General features: G+C 54.2%; 1 protein-coding gene across 5 annotated transcripts; it reads right to left on the bottom strand.

The window, feature by feature from the left end:
- Window positions 1-3,791: 3,791 nt before the first annotated feature.
- On the bottom strand, window positions 3,792-14,893 carry Arid5a (AT-rich interaction domain 5A). Of its 5 annotated transcripts, none has more exons than XM_040729415.1 (7): window positions 14,772-14,893; window positions 7,804-7,922; window positions 6,881-7,001; window positions 6,545-6,597; window positions 6,066-6,163; window positions 5,578-5,740; window positions 3,792-5,366 (listed from the first exon to the last, which is right to left on the bottom strand). In XM_040729415.1, the coding sequence occupies exons 1-7, from the start codon at window positions 14,773-14,775 to the stop codon at window positions 4,152-4,154; spliced, it is 1,773 nt and encodes a 590-aa protein (XP_040585349.1). In that variant the 5' UTR covers window positions 14,776-14,893; the 3' UTR covers window positions 3,792-4,151. The 5 variants fall into 5 exon arrangements, with proteins under 5 accessions (XP_040585349.1, XP_040585350.1, XP_040585351.1 ...); XM_040729416.1 differs by having other exon boundaries at window positions 7,804-7,919; window positions 14,772-14,883; XM_040729417.1 differs by lacking the exon at window positions 14,772-14,893 and adding an exon at window positions 14,306-14,690 and having other exon boundaries at window positions 7,804-7,919.
- Between the last annotated feature and the right edge of the window lie 2,539 nt (window positions 14,894-17,432).

The following is a 17,432-nucleotide window of genomic DNA, read 5'->3' as shown; positions in this document are numbered from 1 at the left end:
TAGTGTTATTGTTTTTAAACACCAAACGGCTGGGGAATGTAGCTCAGTGGTAGAGCACTTGCCTAGCACACACAAGGCTCTGGGTCCCATCCACCACACTGGAAAACAAACACATCAAAACCTCTCAGGCAGCCTCTGTTCTTGATTTAAGTCCCATTAAAGGCATGGAAGTTTCTCCCTGGCCTCTGGCTTTCCCTAATGTCCACTCTGCCAGCAACTTCATGTGAGAGCCAACCCTGTACTGTGTTTTAGCTCAGACCCCATCTTCCTCCTGCCTGTGCCTGCTCGATTCACCCTGTCTGCTGTGCTCACCCGGCATGCCCGCTGCCCTCATTTGTGGTGTTTCAGAGTTCCCATGCCGGAGTTCTGACAGCTCCTTCCTGCTCTAGCTCATCAGGCAACGCCTCAGCTCAGCCCCTCTTGAGTGTCCACAGCTCACCAGGACCTAAAGTCTGGAGGTCTCACCACCTGTTCCCAGCCGGCCCCCACACCCCTTGCTTCACTCTCTGGTCCCATATCGATGTCCTTCCCTGCAGTCACCTCAGCTCTACTGGAGTGGGGCTTAACTGTCCTTTGCTCTAAGACTGCATCCAGCTGGCCTCCTGGGTGCAATGACACTCATGCCACTAACCGCAAGTGGAAATTGGAGCTTCTCAGATGCCTTAGCCCTGCCCTTGGACAGCTTTGCTCCATTCTATGAGATCGCTCACTCGTCCTTCTCCAAGCCCAGCCCCCACCCACCCTCACTCTGCTCACAGTACAAACAGCAACCCTGGCCCGACATGTCTACAACATCCGCAGACCTGTGTCCGCATGCTGTCTCCTCCATCTCCAACGATGGGCTCCCTGCTCCGTTCTGGTCTCCAGAGCATCCAGGTCTGCCCACCATCTGCCCCCGGCTGGGGCTGGGATGCAGCTCAGGGGTCTAATGGGGGGGGCCCTTCTGTAGGCTGTGAATGTATGAATAGAGCTGTTTTGGCCAATGGACAGGCAGGATGTAGCCAGGCAGGAAGTACAGGCAGGGCTACCAGACTAGGAGAATTCTGGGAAGAGGACTGAGAGGGTGAGTCACCAGTGGAACGCCATATAGCTACTGAGAAAGCATGAGGCTTGGGTATCACCGGTAAGCTAAGACCATGTGGAGAAACACAGATTAATAGAAATGGGTTAATAATTAAGAGAGAGCTAGTCAATAAGAAGCCTGAGCCAGCAGCCAAACAGTTTATAATTAATATAAGCCTCTGTGTGTTTATTTGGAACTGAATGTCTGCAGGACCAGGCAGGACAGAAACTTCTGTCTACAAGACTCAGTGCTTGCTGAGCACAGATAATGGCCCCGGGTCCTTTCCCCAGCACCGGAAAGCAAACAGCAAACTCTGGAAGCCAGGATGTTCTCCCATCTTTCTTTTATTTCACATAAAAGCCCAACTGTGCCAAACTCAGCCTGAGTCACCTCTGGCTCCCTCTGTCCCAACCCCACAGACCCCCTGGCTCCTGGATCCCTTGAAGACTTATTGCTCTGAATTTCCATCACCTCCTCTAGCCATTCTCAAGGACTCTCCTAGAGAATACTCTAGGCCGCTCTGTTTAAAACTATAGTGGTGAGCCGGGCGTTGGTGGCACACACCTTTAATCCCAGTACTCGGGAGGCAGAGGCAGGCGGATCTCTGTGAGTTCGAGACCAGCCTGGACTGCCAAGCAAGTTCCAGGACAGCCTCCAAAGCCACAGAGAAACCCTGTCTCGAAAAACCAAAAAAAAAAAAAAAAAAACCAAAAAAAAAATAGACATCTAATGCCACCGAGCTGAACACCCAAGACAGTTACAGGGGCAGCATGCCTGAACCCCAAAGCAAACAAAGGCATTGCCTGCTGAATGCCTAACTCATCACACAAGGGAAAGGAACTGGATCACAGGTAGGGGCGGGATCAGCCCGAATTCCAGGGTGGTCAATGCCTCCTCCACTGTTAGCAGCTCAGATGTCACGAATGATTTTAAAGTAGACCCTGAGCCCAAATGATGCACCCAACAGACACTGAGAGCCATGCTGGCCCGAGGGTCCTCTGAGGCAGCCTGTCAGGGACAAGAATGAACTGGAAGATGTGTGCAGCACGCCCCCCCGCCCCGTCAGCCAGCTCGGTGTTTGGAGTCATCTCAGAGCTCAGTTCTCTCTCAGTGGGAAGGATTGAGAATTTTCATGTGAGGCAAACACACGGGTGTTCCGTGCAGAGTCCCAAGGCTTTCCAAGATGCCCGACTTACATTCATGTCTAGTGTCTTTGCATAAGCGGAGGTCACAGAGTTTGGCCTAAGAATAATCCATCCACTCCGATACCCCACAATATGTGCATTCTCCAGAGGGTCCCACCCCTGCGGTCCTGGACAATCTACACTCAAGTCAGGCTGTCTGCCAAACACCACCCTTGAGCAGGTTGAGACTAGTGTTACTTTGTAGACAAAGGGGATCCCTCCATATACAAAAGTAGCCTCCATCTATCTATCCTGGGATCTGACCAACAATGTTCTGACCCAGGGCATTTGCTAGCCGAGAGTCCCTCCTTACTGGGATGGACAAGCTCACAGATGGGGACAGCTCATGGACGCAGTAGGGCAGCCAGGAGCTCAGGGCTGGTCATCCGGACACACGGGCCAGCATCTCAGTGTCTCTGGGAGGGTGAGGAGCTGGAGGATGCTTGAGTGCATCAGTGGACACCCGCCCTCTTTCTGGCTACCTGGTCCTGGAGGACACCGGAGCTACAGCTCTCCCCCCGACAGGCCGCTACCTTCCCTGATCACCCATTTCCCAAAGCCAGGCACCCTCAACGACACTTCCTGTCTCTTAGCCATGTCACCTGTGAACTAAGGGGGCCATGAAAGCCTGCCCTCCTACCCATGACCTGAGGTCAGGAACAGGGTGAGTTCCCATGATGTAGGTCAGTAAGCATCTGCTGACCTGGTTCACAGGCATCCTGGCATCTCTGGGCCATGATGGCTCTGCCTTCCCAGGAACAGTTGAGAAGCTGTACTGACAGTCTCCTTGGGACTGGCAGATTAAGCCATCTCTAAGGGAGGAGAGTGCTAAGTCATAGGGTTTCTGTGTAGGCCCATGGAGTCAGCACAGCTGAAACTTACTGTGGCTTGGCAACAGATTCCCGGGCAGAGATGGTCCTCTCTGCCCCTCACTCCAGATCCAGTATGTATAGCAGGAAAGCCGGTGCAGTGAGAGCAGGAGGCAGCAGTGTTCACAGGTCTACCCACTACTAGGACAGTAACTTGGGGTTTGTGTTAGCACCCTCAGAAGTCCCCTTTCACAGGTACCGCGGTTTACAGCTGCTGTCCCAGTTACTGAGGAGGTCATGGCAGGATTTCTTTAGGCCAGGAGTCTGAGACTAACCTGAGCAACACAGCAAGAACCTCTTCAAGCAAGCAACTCCCTTCCTAGTTGCTGGCTCAAAGATGCATGGCCGATGCATCCTGGGCGGGGGTCTGTGGCTCAGCTCGGAGGGTTGGAATCACACAGCCCCTCCCTCATGTCTCACAAGTCACCAGTGTGCTCGGGGCTTTACACCGTGACAACCTCACCAGGCAGGTGTCCCGAGGCTGGAGCAAAAGGAAGCATGACTGTTTGTTTACCTGTGCATAAGAAGCCGAGTTTTGCTCTGGGCCTGCCCTCCAGTGGGGTGGTAGCATCCAGATCAGGATGGCATCATTTCATCTTTCTCCCACACTGGTGACCACATCCACAAGCTTGTTCCCGCCTTACCTCCCCTTGCAAAAGTCCAACGCTGCATACCTCAGGACTGAGTGCAATCGCACCAGTGTCTTTTTATTGGAACTTTCATGGCCAACCTGGATGCCTTGAGCTACTGTCTAGCTCCTTAGCCGTTCAGTCCTCCTGACCTCCGAGGAGAGAGAATACTAGCTCCGGTACTTTTGTGATTTTACCACAACTTGGTCGTTGGGCTCAAGCTGATTCACTGAGACAAGCCTACTGCCTCCCCATCTGTGCCGGGGTGGGGGTGGGGCACACAGACATGGGAAGGATAACTGGCCTGGGAGTTCTAAGCAGTGGGCTCTGGCCTGAGGTTCCTGGCAGCACCCGCCCTTTTGAGACCCCATCAAATCCTCCTAGCACGGCACGTGGGTGCTCTAACCTACAGTTTGGTGTTGAGGTGGAAGAAATGGGGTGCTGCATAGGTTGTGACGGGTGGCATGTGCCAGGCAGATGAGGCTGGACCCAGTCTATTGCGGAGGACAGTGTCATAGGACGTGGGAGGGAAATGCATTATGCTGGTAGCCATGGGTGAGGGGCCTGTTGTAGCCAGAAGATGGGCTGGGAAAGCTGGGATGACCAGGGGACTGAAGGGGAGTGTGGTCTGGCCCTTCAGAGGATCTGGGCTACTACTGGTGAAGTTCAGAGGACACCGCAGCATGGTGCCCCTGTAGGCCTCGGGAGGAGTGGGCCCCAGGGCTGGGCCCAGTAGACAGGATACAGCCATACCAGGCGCTGCAGGCTTGTCCCCACACTCCTTGGTATCCACCTCCTTCATAAAGGGAGACACTGCCCTCAGTTTCTTGCCACCATGAGTGAAGCCCTCTTCTTCCAAGTTGCGCTTGTTGCCAAGGCCTGGGCTGCTTTGGAGGGATGGCGTGGCTCCAGGGATCTCAGCAGGGACCTTGGCCATGGGGGATACCCAGCAGGCTTTGGGCTTGGGATAGAAACTTCTTTTTCTGGAGCTGCCTTTATGGAATGCAGAGGGGCGGCTGGCATCCCCACCCCACAGCAGCTGGGGCTCTTTGGCGGACAGCCCTTCCCCTTTATCAGGCGGTCCCAACAACACCCTGTCTTTAAGGCCAGAGAAGAAGTCCCTGGGGTGCTGGCTGACAGGCTTCAGCACCTCGGTGGGGTAGGCATGGAAACAACCTGAGAAAGTGGAGGCTGTGGGGCAGGGGCCCTCCTGCACCTCCACCTTGGTGCTGCCACCAGGGACCTGCAGTGCTTCCTGGGTGGTTAGCTGGTGTTCAGAGTTCTCAGCCGGTCCTCTTAGGTTCTGGGGACTTTCTTGAAGGTCCTTGCTGGGGCTCCTTGCTCCATGGCGACAGCCCTCTTCTTGGCACTGCAAGGCCTCTGCCTTGCTGACCTGGGCCAGGAGTTTCTTTTTGGCCAGTGGTGACATTATGCCATGCGCCCCCTTGCAGTAAAAGCTGGACAAGAGCCGTTTGTAGGCCTCAGGACAGCCACTAGCACCCATGAATGGCAAAGAGGGCCCCGATGTTGGGCCTAGCTGTTCGGTGCTATTCCTTGTGCGTGCCTGGCTGGGAAGCTGTGTCAGGTCAGTGGCATCCAATTTGGGCTTTCCTGGTGCGGTCTGGAATAAGAAAAGGCTTTGTTTTAGGGTTGGCTGCAGGACTGTGCATCTATCTGACCTGGAGACCTGGAGGCAGAAGGCCCTTTCAAGCCCAAGTTCAGCCAGCTCCTGCCCTGGCAGCAGGTTCCTGGCATTCCAAGCTGGAAACAACAGCCAAGGCCAGAGTGGGCACGGGGGCTGTGAAAGCAGCCTCACTATGCTCAGTGCTTACCTGGTCCACTTGCCTCTCCAAGTCCTTGGCCTTCTTTGACTTCTCAGTGGTCCCATCCTCCCCCCTCAGCTCCTTGGTCATCTTGTATTGCTTCCTGGGCTTGGCGGGGGGCAGCGGTTTGTCATCCTCCCCCTTCAGGTGCCGCACATACGGGAGGACCAGCCTGGGGAAGAGCCAGTGTGTCCACCGGAAGCCCAGCAGCTGCTCTTCACAGCTGGGCTTCCTTTAAGCCCCCCGGGCTCCTCTCCAGCAGAGCTCCTGCTGTCCCCAAAGCTGTCTGCTCCTTCCTGCACACGGCACACTACAACTCTTCCCCGCCTCACTGCCCAGCCCAGCCCTGACAAGGACATGGCTTGCGGCACATATGCTCTGCCCGCTACCCCCAACACATAAATAGCACACTTGTCTTCTGCCTTTGCACCTCACTCCCAGCCACGGCCCCGGAACGGGAAGGCCCAGGTGTGCAGCACCCTGTGGGTGCCCCATACCTCTCGTAGTGGCGGCGTGTACACGTGGCTGCGCTGGTGCTGCCTGGACTGCCCCCCAGTTCATCATACACGTTCTTCCAGAGTCGGCGCCCCGTCACCTGCAAGACACCAGAGGAGATGGGCCCATGGGTACCCTCTGGCCATGGAACCCCGTTAGCTTCACGTTCCCCTTGCAGGGAGGGGGTGGGAGCTGGACTTTGGGGCTCCTTCTCCAGCTATGGGCAGGATGCTGGAGAAGGTTGCTGGTGCCCACCCGCTCTCCCTCCCAGGGCCGACAAAGCAGGTTTTGGAGTAGGGAGAGGGTGGAACAGACGTAGGTGGGAAGAAACCGTTTAGAGATGCAAAGTACCCTGTCCCCCCTCCCACGGCATGCAGGCTGGACCTGGGGACTCTGATCTTCCTCAAGTCTGCAGGCCAGAAAGCCCTCCTGACCACCCTAGCTCCTGTCAGGGTGTGGTGAGGCTGGAGCCCTTGCTTACCAGCTCATAGGCCCCCAGCTTCTCCACTGCCTTGTAGATCTTCCACAGATTAACTGAAGGAAAGAGGCAAGATAGGTTGTCAGGCTCTGCAACCCGCACACTCCTGGATGGGACCACTGTTATGGACAGGGCAGGTTGGCCTGATGGTCAAGAGGATGGGAACCCAACTCCACCCCTTGCCTTCAGAGAGGCCTCCTTCTCATAGGCAGCTCCTGTAGACTGGTGACATTCAGGGTTACCTGGAGCAGAGATGCCTTGCCTATTGTCCTGCCTGGGAAGATTCCCCTGGCTGCCTCCCTAAACCCACCTCCCTGTACCCCTCCCACCAGAACGCACTCTGCTTGAAGCCAAGATGGGGCACCCTCTCAATGGGTGTGTGTCGCTCCTTCATGAACTTGTAGAGGCTGACCAGGAAAGCCTGTTCCTCCTCCCGCTCCTCGCCTGCCTCTGGAGAGTCCTGGGGAGAGAGCAGGAGGCATGGATGGGCCCCACTGATGGCCAGCTAGGCACTGGAAACTACTGCTGTGCCAAGGAATAAGTGCCTAGATCCCAACCGTAGGTTACCCGGGAGCACCCGGCCTCCTGCTCTGGGTCACACAAGTACAACTGTGAGCCTAGTGCCCAGGCGCAGGTCAAGGGCTGGAATCTAGAGCCCCAGGGTCCTGACAGCCAAGGCCTGGAAGTGGCCACAGGGACAGCCCTGAGTCCTCCAGGTCAGTTATAACGTGCTCTGATCTGTTTTATCGTCTTAGGTCCTGGATGGCAGGCTCAGTGTCCCTGGAACCCTACAGTAAAAGGCACTTGGGGATTACTGGTGCCAGCGACCCTGCCTCTTTGAGCCAATAGCCTTGCAGCTTCCTGCTGTCAGCTTGATGGACAGCTGGGAATATCTTTTTTTATTTTTTCAAGAGAGGATTTCTCTGTGTAGTCCTGGCTGTCCTGGAACTCACTCTGTAGACCAAGCTGGCCTCAAACTCACAGAGATCCGCCTGCCTCTGCCTCCTGAGTCCTGGGATTAAAGGCGTGCGCCGCCGCCATCTGGTTTGGGAATATCTTTTGAACACTGCAGACTTGTGTTTGTCTGCTTTGTGATCAGAGTCCAGGTTGTTTGATTTGCAGGGAGTTCTGCTGTAAAGCTGGGTGAGGTCCCGCCTTGCCTAGCACCCAGATCCTGCATCTTACAGTGTGGGGCCCCTAGCAGCTCTGCAGCTTGAGGTGGAGGCCTGAGTCCAGTATCGAAGAGGTTTTGTCTAACTCACCTCAACCTGGATGGGGCTCTGGCTCCTGCTCTGCTCACCATTGGGCTTGGGAGACACAGGGAGCTCTAGGAGGTCACCCTCTTCTGACTGCTCCCTTTTTCCTTTGGCAGGAGGTGCTGCTGGGAGAGAGGAATGAATGAGGAGAGGGCAGGTGAGATGAGGAGAGGAAGGTGGGGAAGGGGCAGGGCAGCTGAGGAAAGCTCCCCACTTTAGCCAAGGAAGGGGTGAGTGCTCATAGTCCTTCCAGAGTGCCCTCTACTGGCCAGTCATGGCCATGACACCCGAGTCGTTCCTCTAAATCACACACACACACACACACACACACACACACACACACACACACACGCACACGCACGCACACACACACACACACACACACGCTCGCGCACACGTGCGCACACACGCACACTCACTCACCCTGGCCAGGAGCCACCCCCTCTTCTTTCCTCTATTCTAGCCACACCCCTACATCTCTGCAGGGAACCCTCAGCCTCGTCATTCTTGTCCAGGATCCAGTGATTTGGAGACATTCTCTCAAACCTGCCCAGGTTCAGGCACAAAGCATTACAGAGCTCAGCTGAATGCTATCAAGTCTTCATCTATGAGTCCCCCACCCCCAACCACCACTGCCAATTGTCCCTGTGCAGGCTATTAGGCTCCAAGCTGCCCTCACTTGCAAGGCCCTTGACTGTGCAAATCAGCTCTAACCCCTTCCTCTGGTTAGCCTTTCCCAGCCCAGCTAACTCCAGCACTCCAGTCCTTCCCTGGAGTGCTTGTGTCCAGTAGACTGAACTGCGGCTGCCCAGGCCTTGCAAGTCTTCTGGCCCCACTCAAGACATGTGCCAGGGAAATGAGAATGGGGAAGGCTCAGGACTTGTGAGGATGGCCTGAGAGAAGCCACACACGCACGCACTACTGTTTAGTGACGCGCTGGCCTGGGCAGGAGGTTATAAAAGTGTCCTAAGTTGGCCACTGCAAAAAAAGTCAACTCCAATTGCCTCAGGTGATGAAGCAGGCTGGTATCAGATTTGAAACCAAATCTTTTTATGAATGAATTTATTTATTTATTCAGACAGTGTCTCGCTGTGTAGCCCTAGCTGGCTACACATCGCAGGAATCCTCCTGCCTCTGCATCCCGAACTTGTGGTTGCTTGGAATTGAACTCAGGACCTCTGGAAGAGCAGCCAGTGCTCTTAACCTCTGAGCCATCTCTCCAGCTCCCTCACTATGTTTTATCCTTACCTTCCACCCCACCAAGCACTTCCCTTGGGTTTTGAAATAGTCTCGCAATGTAGCCCAGATGTAGGCCTTCAGCTTCTACCTCTGTCTGCAAAGTGATTACAGGCACGAGCCAGGGCACCCAGTCTGACAACTTTCCCTTTTCTTTCTGCTAGCCTAGTACAATGGAACCAACTCTTGGTTTGCTCCAGCTCAGAGAGCCATTGTTGCAGGAAGCTGTGAGGTTTTTCCTTATCAGCACAGGCAAAAACAATCTCCTTGAGGACACTGGTCCCACAGCCACATGACCCAGAGGACCCGGTTTAGGATGCTCAGATCCTGAAAGACCCTCCCTTTCACAGTTGTGCACCCAAGTGCAGCCATCCATGCCTATGTTTGCCCACATTGTACTCGTCCCTGCCTCTGGGTACCTGGCTTTGCAGGCATAGTCTCTCATTTAGTCCCAGGAGGGAATCCCATTTTAAAGAGGGGGAAGCTGAAGCCAGAGAGGTCATGAGGCTAAGCATGTCCCTAGGGAACCAGAACTCAAGACAAAGTCTGTCTGACCATTGGTTCGATGCCTTGCTGTGATTACTGTCACCATTGGCAAAGTCCTCATGGAGTGTCCAAATAAGCTCACAGAGACGCTCATCCTAACTCTTGCCGGAGTCTAAAGAGACTTGGGCACTGTCTTAGATAGCTATTGACATCAGATCCATGGCCAGTCTCCAGAAATCTCAGGAAGTGACAAGTGCCCTCCCTTTTCTACCATGCTCTCTGAAGCGCCCCACCTCAGCCTTTTCTTCTGTGACTGGGGAGACAGGGCTCGGGGCGGTGGGGGGGGGAGGTCTTTTGCCACCTCTGGGTGGATCTCAAGTCTAAGAACCAGAAATATGTCTTAGTCCAGTCCTCCTCCAGCCTGAAGCCTCTGCACACTCCTGTCTCCCTTCCAGCTGCTCCTCAGATCCTGGGCAGTAACAGCAGGGACTCTCCAGCTATTCCTAGTGTGACCTGGGCTCCTCGCTGCTAAAGAGCATGGTATGGCCCCTGGGTCTCAAAAACTAATAGTTAGACTGTGACAATCCCTGAGAACACTTCAAAGACTAATGCTTCTGGGCCCGAGTGAGGCTTCATCAGAGACTGAAGTGCCCAGGGACCCCAGGGGGCTGCCGGTGAACAGTCACCAGGCAGGTGGTCTCTGGTGCTCCAGGATCTGTAATCTCACTCAGGGAAAATCTCCTGGAGTAGGGCACTCAGGTTACCTGGAAGAGAAGTTGCCAATCCAAGCTGTTTGGCCCCAAATGGAAAAGGGATCAGAGCTCCCACCCTGAGCCACAAAGGGAAATACTTTCTTTATCACTATGTCCTGAGTCCCCAAATGAACTTGGTGCCCATTCTCTCCTGGCCAGGACTATCACTCTATCTGTTCCTGGCAGGACCTTCTAGGCCCTGACTTCTGCAGCCTTAAATGAGGGGTCAGGGTACCCTTTGTCCTGTCCCTAGCCGTCCTAACCTCTCAGTTCCCCAATCATTTACAGATATGGGTTCCAGGTAAATCATTTGTAGCGAAAATTCTGCTATGAAACCACAGATTTAGACACTGCCCCGACCTGGCTCCTGAACATCCTGATGCAAGGCCCAAGCGTGGAGTGGGAGGCCGGGTCCACCTCTGGCTCTGCAGGGGATGGTACAGGACCACCCCGGCCTATAAGACAGGAGAAACCCTCCTTTCCCCGTTTGACTGATGCTACCGCGGACCAAGTCCTTGTCTACCTCAGAGCTTGTGTGGAAGATCCTTCCTGGCCAGCGCCTCAGTGTCCTACTCGTGAGTAGAGAAGAGATCCAATCTTTTAAAAAGACACCCCGCTTTCCACGATATCATTTTACCCACGAAACAATAATGATAATGGGGGTTGACGTTTCCTTGTGTACATACGAACTCTCTCTGGTGTGGGGCGTGGGGTATGAGCTGGGGTCTACCCATGTGTCCCTCCACTGGGCAGGCGTTTGTCAGTGCTGGTGAGTGACAACCTCTGTAGTGAGTGAAATTCGACTTTCCCCACAACCTCACACTTGACAGAAGCGAGTCTGGGATCATTCCTAGACTTTCTATTCTGTTCCTTTCACTGTGGAGTGCTGAGGTCAAGTCTGTGTTTGATACTTCTCTTTGAAGAACACTCCATCTGAAACTTAGGATGATGTAGGTACAGGCTCGAAAGCAGTGGTTCTCAACCTTTAGGGGTCAGATAAGCCTTTCACAGAGGTCGAATATCAGATATCATTCATATTAGGTATTTACAACACTATTCATAACAGTAGCGAAATTAGTTAGGAAGTAGCCACAAAAGTGATTTTATGGTTGGAATGACAGGGCTTCACAGCTCCTGGGGACTCCTTGCTCCACTGTGTATACAAGGACCAGGGGAGGCTAAGTGAGCGGAGTGTGACAGTGTCCCTTCCTAGGCATCAGATAGGCGGAGAAGGGTGCAGCAGGAGGGCCACTTCAGCCCCACCTGGGATTTGACTGACTTCTGATCAATTCCAGAACTGTGTCTGAGGCTGCTAGACTCTAAGCTGCCGTACCAAGGGCCCCGTTTCAGCCTCTCCAATCAGAGCAAGCTTGCCAAAGCCGGTGTTTCCAAGACACTCCCTGCTTCCCTTTGAGCACGAGGCTCCACCAAAGCTGCTTGGGGTTGGGCATCTAACGCAAGCCTTACTGAATCTTCCCCCCTTTTAACAGATGTCATGCCTGAGGCTCAGAGAGGTTGGACGACTTGCCTCAGGGTCACACGGTTTTCCAGTGGCAAAGCTAAGTCCAAACTGCAGAAGTCTGATTGCGCCAAGACCCTGAACCCTAAGACCTAGAGTTCTGTAATAAAAGGGAGACCTTCAGCTTTCTCATTTAAGCTCAGAGGGTAGAAACTTACCCACATTGTGGACTACTGAGCCTACCAAACCAGAATAGGAAGGGGCAGAAGCTCCACCGTGTGACTCAATGTGCCTGACCTCAGAGTCTCCCAGGAGCCCCATCATTGCAATACAGGGTGCCATTTGTAATCTTTAAGGAAGGAAAACCACTGGACTCTACGAGAATCCCTGAAGAAGCAGGAGCCTGCTGTCTGTAGGCAATGGCTTTGTGTAAAGTGGTGAGGGACACCCTGTAGGAGTCGGCGAGGCTGTGGGATAGGTGGAGGGAAATCAAGAGGCCCCTGCACGCCTGTCCCTGCACTCCTGCCCCCTGCACGCCTGCCCCTGCACTCCTGCCCCCTGCACGCCTGCCCCCTGCCCGGCCAGCCAGTGAGCTGAGAGCAGATGAAACCACGCAGGATGAAGGAGGAGGAGAGTACCACATGGATGCCTCTTGTCTATTTGTATGCTTGGGTCTGGCTCAGACTTCCAGTTCTCGGATCAGATTTCCCAGTGTTGGGACTATAGGCACGCTCCACCATGCTGGGTGCGTTTTTTATCGCCTCCATTCACTGCGTCTGTAGCTCTGTCCCCTCGCCTCTGTAAGATGGGTGTGCTAGACTCAATGACCAGTATTCTAAGCTTGAAGACAGCAAGAAGTGAGGCTTCCCCTACAAACCACAGTCGAAAGTGTGCACACACCCATGCTGACACCTGCCTGTCCCCAAGGTATCCGATTCTCCCTAGGGTCCTGAAAGACTGGTCTAAGTCTGCAGGATGAGTCTCCTTGATCCGAGAACGCTGGTGCTCCCAGAGTGTTCAAGGCCGCACACCTCCTGTGAGCCGACGGGCTCGCTAGGCGTGGGCACCCACTTTCCTTCTCTCTCTTTCATTTGCCTACCCCAGTCACCCTCCGTGTGATGGGAAGGAAGTGACACTTCCTTTCATGAAAACTCACTGACTGGGAACACGACGTCAATTACAACAATAATGGCAACAGCAACCTCAATAACAACCGGCAGACACAGCCCCGCCCCCTTGCCTGAGGTTGTTGGCTTAAGTTTCTATTAGCTCAAGCTGGAGAGGAAACAAAGACAGCCTTTGAAGGGGCTAGTCCACTCTGTGGCCCAGAAGCCGGCTGCCTGGCATTCTCCTCCTTGGGCTTGCTCCAGTGGGCAGTTTGGGGGAGAGGGCGGGGTCCTGTCAAGGGCCAGCCTTGAGGACAGCTGAACAGGAGTCTGAGGATCCAGAACACTAGCCACAGCCTAGCCTTGGCACCTCTGCCAAGGCAGGGAGAGTAAGCTCTGTTAGTGGCGAGAGACGAGGCAGAGAGCGATGTATGGGCACCAGGTATGAGAGTCCAGACTCCCAGTGCTACCCAGCTCTGAAACAGCCTGAGAGATCTACTCCTGGGAGGACTGAGTCCCTCACGGCCCCGCCCCTCTGTCCACATGTTTGGTGAAAACAGCCCTGTATACGGATCATTTCCGGTTTTCCCACCGCGCCTATGGAGAAACAGGGGTGAGAGGGGTGACTCGACAGTAGAGGTAGAACCCCTACACGGGGCACTCCCCTGCCTCACCACTTTCCCATCTCCTCACCCCTGCACGCTTCGCGCCTGGGGCAACAGAGGGCCACCAGGAAGGAGTGAGGGGCAAGGAGGCTTGGAGGTCTGGCCCTCACTCACTATCAGACCTGAGTCTGTCTCTGTGCCTCAGTTTCTCTGACTGTATGTAATAAAAGAGAAGTTGGGGCGGTTGATTCTAAGGCCCATTCCACCTCTGTCGCTTCAAGTTCTAGGCCAAGCAGTTTGGACTCGGTGACTTCTGTGCAAACCAGACTCTCAAGGTAACATCTCCCACCCCTGCTCTGGCATCCTGTTTAAGCACCGAGACCCTTAGATGCGCATCAGTTCCCAACAGTGCCCACCGCGGGGAGCGGCAAGGAGCACCTGTTACCCTCCTTTGGCTGCTGTGACCCGTCCTCTGGAACAAGGCGATGCAGGCTGGAACGGCACAATTTGGGATGAATTTGAGGCCTTCCAGGCCCAGGTTTGGCAACCCCCACTGAGCCTGTGGGCGGCCAGGACGTGGGGTGTGACCCCAGCCAGGGCATGACGCCTGAGCAGAGTGGAGGGTCGCAGATGCGGTGGCGTGGTTGTGGCCCTCGCTCGAGGTTGAGAGCAAAGCCAAACTTGTTCGTTGCGCTCTGGCAGCCTGCCCTTCTGCCCTCTCTCCACTAATCACCCCCAGTTCGGGGCCACCACCCGGGGAAGAGAGGGTAAGTCAGAAGACCAGGCAAGTAAAAAGAAGACGTCTTTCCTGCCAGGGGCTGGGAAGAGAAAGAGAGAAACAAAAAGAAAGGGGAAGAGAAGGACCTGAAGCCTGTGGCCGTCAAACCATCAGCAAGTCCCTCGGCAGAAAGAGGAACCGTGGATTCTTCAAAGCGCATTGAGCAAGTTCTTCAAAACCCGCGCAGTCACTTTCAGGAATCGCGGCCGCAGTGGGAAGCGCGGCGCGCGGCCCGGGCGCCTCCGGTTCTGAGAAGCGCTGGGCTGGCAAGGGGCAGGGAGGGGCCCGCGGCCGAGAAGCTGCTGCTGACAGCTGTCACAACAAATGGGCCCAGAGCAGCTTGAGATTGAAACCGCAGCAGGAAGTGTGGGCGGCTCAGTGAATTTCAGTCCAGAGCCGGAGAGGAGAGTTTCGAGATAAACGCCTGGGAAGCCCCTGGCCGCCCCGGCTTTCCACGAGAAGAGAGCACACAGACACCCGGGTTGACCCGCGGGTCGCGATCGCTCCGGGTCCCCAGCCCTCCGACCCCGGCGCCGCCCGCCAGCCGCTTACCCATGGCCCAGCGAGATCGCACGTCGCTGACCGGAGACCCTCGACGAGCGGAGCCGTCCCGTCCCAGCGCTCTCGGCGCGACTGACTCGCGCTGCGGCTCGACTGCCGCCACCCCGCGGTCCCGCCCCTGGTCCCGCCCCACCGCGCTCTGGGCTCCCATTGGTGGATCTTATCTTCTAGGGCGGGGCTGGCTCCGCCCCTTGAGCCCGAGGAAGTCTGGAAGTTGTAGTGTGTGCCCACTTGTCAGCGAGGGGCTCATGCTGGACACTAAAGAATCATGACCGCCCTGGGTCTGTTTGTTTTCCTTGAGTCTTAGAAAACTACCCGCTCTCCCCAGCGTGCCAAAGACTGGGTGGAGTCAAACAAAGTGCTTCTGACTTTGACCTCAAGTGGTCCAGGCCAATTCCATACCATCCAGCTTCGTTTGTATAGAGAGGTAAGAACCGTTATCCTACTAGGGTCCGATCTAGAAAGTTCGTGGCCCAGGCTCAACGCCCTAGGCCCGCCCGCAGCGCCCATGTCCACATTTGTCAAGTAGACTGAATGGCAGCCACAAGCTGAACAGTGCAAAGAGGAAGTGAGGGAGAGAAGGGAGAGGCTTATGGTGAGTGGGGACAAGAGGAGACAGAGCAGTCAGTCGGACTTGTCTGGGTCATAGAAGATGAAGCTAGGACTTGAGACTTAAAAGCAGAAAACCTCAGCAACCGAAAAGCTTGGACTTGAACTCTGTTCCTGGCATGTAGTTGGTATCCCCAGAATCAAATTCTATTTATCAATTATAATACTCATATAGCTCTGTGCATTTCACACCATCGTTGTCCACATTTTGTAGAGCCAAACAGGCCTGGGAGATTAATTAGCTCACATGGCTGGTCAATTGTGGGACTAGAGCTCAACCGAGGAAAAAGGGGCACAGATGAGGAGGGCTCCACAGGCATACTCCCAACATCTCAGTGCTCCCTTCACACTGAACAAGTGGACCAGGCTGCCTTTGTTGACTCTGACCCTCAGGCCCTTATCCGTAAGCTCTGGAATGGCAGATCTGCAAGCTCAGCCTGGAGCAGACAACACTGGGCTAGTAACAGACACATTGTTGTCAATATTTATTAACTGCTCAGAATACTCACCAGAACAACCATTGCAACAGTACCTCCCACATCTAAGATTACAAGCCACACTCCACCCCAAGAGATTTGAAGTGGCAGTGACGCTATCTACCAAGAGATACCACCCGGAAACTTCCCAGGCTTCTAGTTCTACTTGTATCCATTTGGTAAGGATTGATTGGACCAGCCACACTGCCAGCCTAGGTATAGAGATCTGGATACTGCTTTCAGTGTCACAGTATAGGCCATCTGCTTGTCTACTGGATTGGATGCTTGTATCAGTGAGGCACTCACTTCCTTACAGAACCACAGCTAGTCCTACCTCTGGAGAGAAGGACCCTATCATCCAGTCAGGAGAACATACTCTTAGACAGGGTTGTTTGTGCAAAGCCTCAGCAAGTCAACACCTGTCTGGGGCAACCTGAGAACAATATGCTCTAAATTTAATTGTCTCCTGAGGCAACTGTTTGCAACAGAAAGTAACCTACAACAGCTAATAAATCCTGCTGAGAAGTGATACCTCCACTAGCTTTCCTAAAAGCATAAAGCACCCCCGTTGCTCAAGCTTCCTTTTGTACCCGTCTCCCCCAGCACACACCCACCATCCATGGCATACCAGTCCAGGACAGTGTGAGCTGTCACTAGCCCCTCCATGTCTTGGTTGTCTCTCTGCCAGCCTCCAGAAGAAAAACAAAACACCAGTAATGCATAAAATAAACCCTGTCTTCCCAGAAAAAGCATTGAGTCCTCTCTGGCTCTACCCCAAATCCAAATCTCCTTATCAGATTGGATAGTCTTTTAGAATATTTCCTACTTATTTTCATAAGTACATGTACTTATGAAAGCACATACCTTGGTTTAATGTGTGTTTTTAGCTGATACAATTCTGAGTGTTTTTGTCATAGAGATATCTACAGTTAAAACACAGGTCGCTTCTCCATTAGCATCTGTGACTTATATGTGATCTCTCAATAGCCCCCCTCCAAGGCCCCAAGTCTTGCTGAAAGAATCTAGATCTCTTAGAGCCCTCCTGGGTAGAGGCTGGGCTAAGCCTGCCTTCTAACACCTCGAATTGGTCCACCTCTAGGGACCTGACCTTGGGGGCGGGTCTCATCCCGGAGCTTTCAGGCCTGGAAGTCACACAGGAAAGTTAGAGCCGTGCTTCATCTGAGACCTTCAAAGCTGTTCAGTGTGCTCAGAAAACAGGACAAGCAGCCCATCTTCTCCACTGTTTCTGCTGTTCCCAGGCTCAGCGGTTGCAAAATGCCCCCTGGGGCCTTGTTTTCAAAGGGGAATGGAGTGGGGGAGTATTTTTAACTGTTGGCCCTGCTTTGCTCCCCACCCCCCCCCACCCCCTATACTAGCTGTCCAGGAAAGGCTTGCTTCACAGTGGCATTTGCAACTCATGGAAAACAACAAATGCTCGAAATAGACCATACCCAAGCCCGGGAATGGAAAAAACGGGCTCATGGTTTCAAATGCGTACTTTAGAAAGAGACAAGAATAGCTTTTGGCCTTTGGGGATGGGCTAGGGATGAGGGACTGGGGAGGTGGC

Source organism: Mesocricetus auratus, unplaced genomic scaffold (genome assembly GCF_017639785.1).
Source record: "Mesocricetus auratus isolate SY011 unplaced genomic scaffold, BCM_Maur_2.0 Super-Scaffold_100021, whole genome shotgun sequence".
NCBI lineage: Eukaryota > Metazoa > Chordata > Mammalia > Rodentia > Cricetidae > Mesocricetus > Mesocricetus auratus.
The sequence above is the reverse complement of the archived record's forward strand: the minus strand, read 5'-3'. Positions and strand labels throughout refer to the sequence as shown.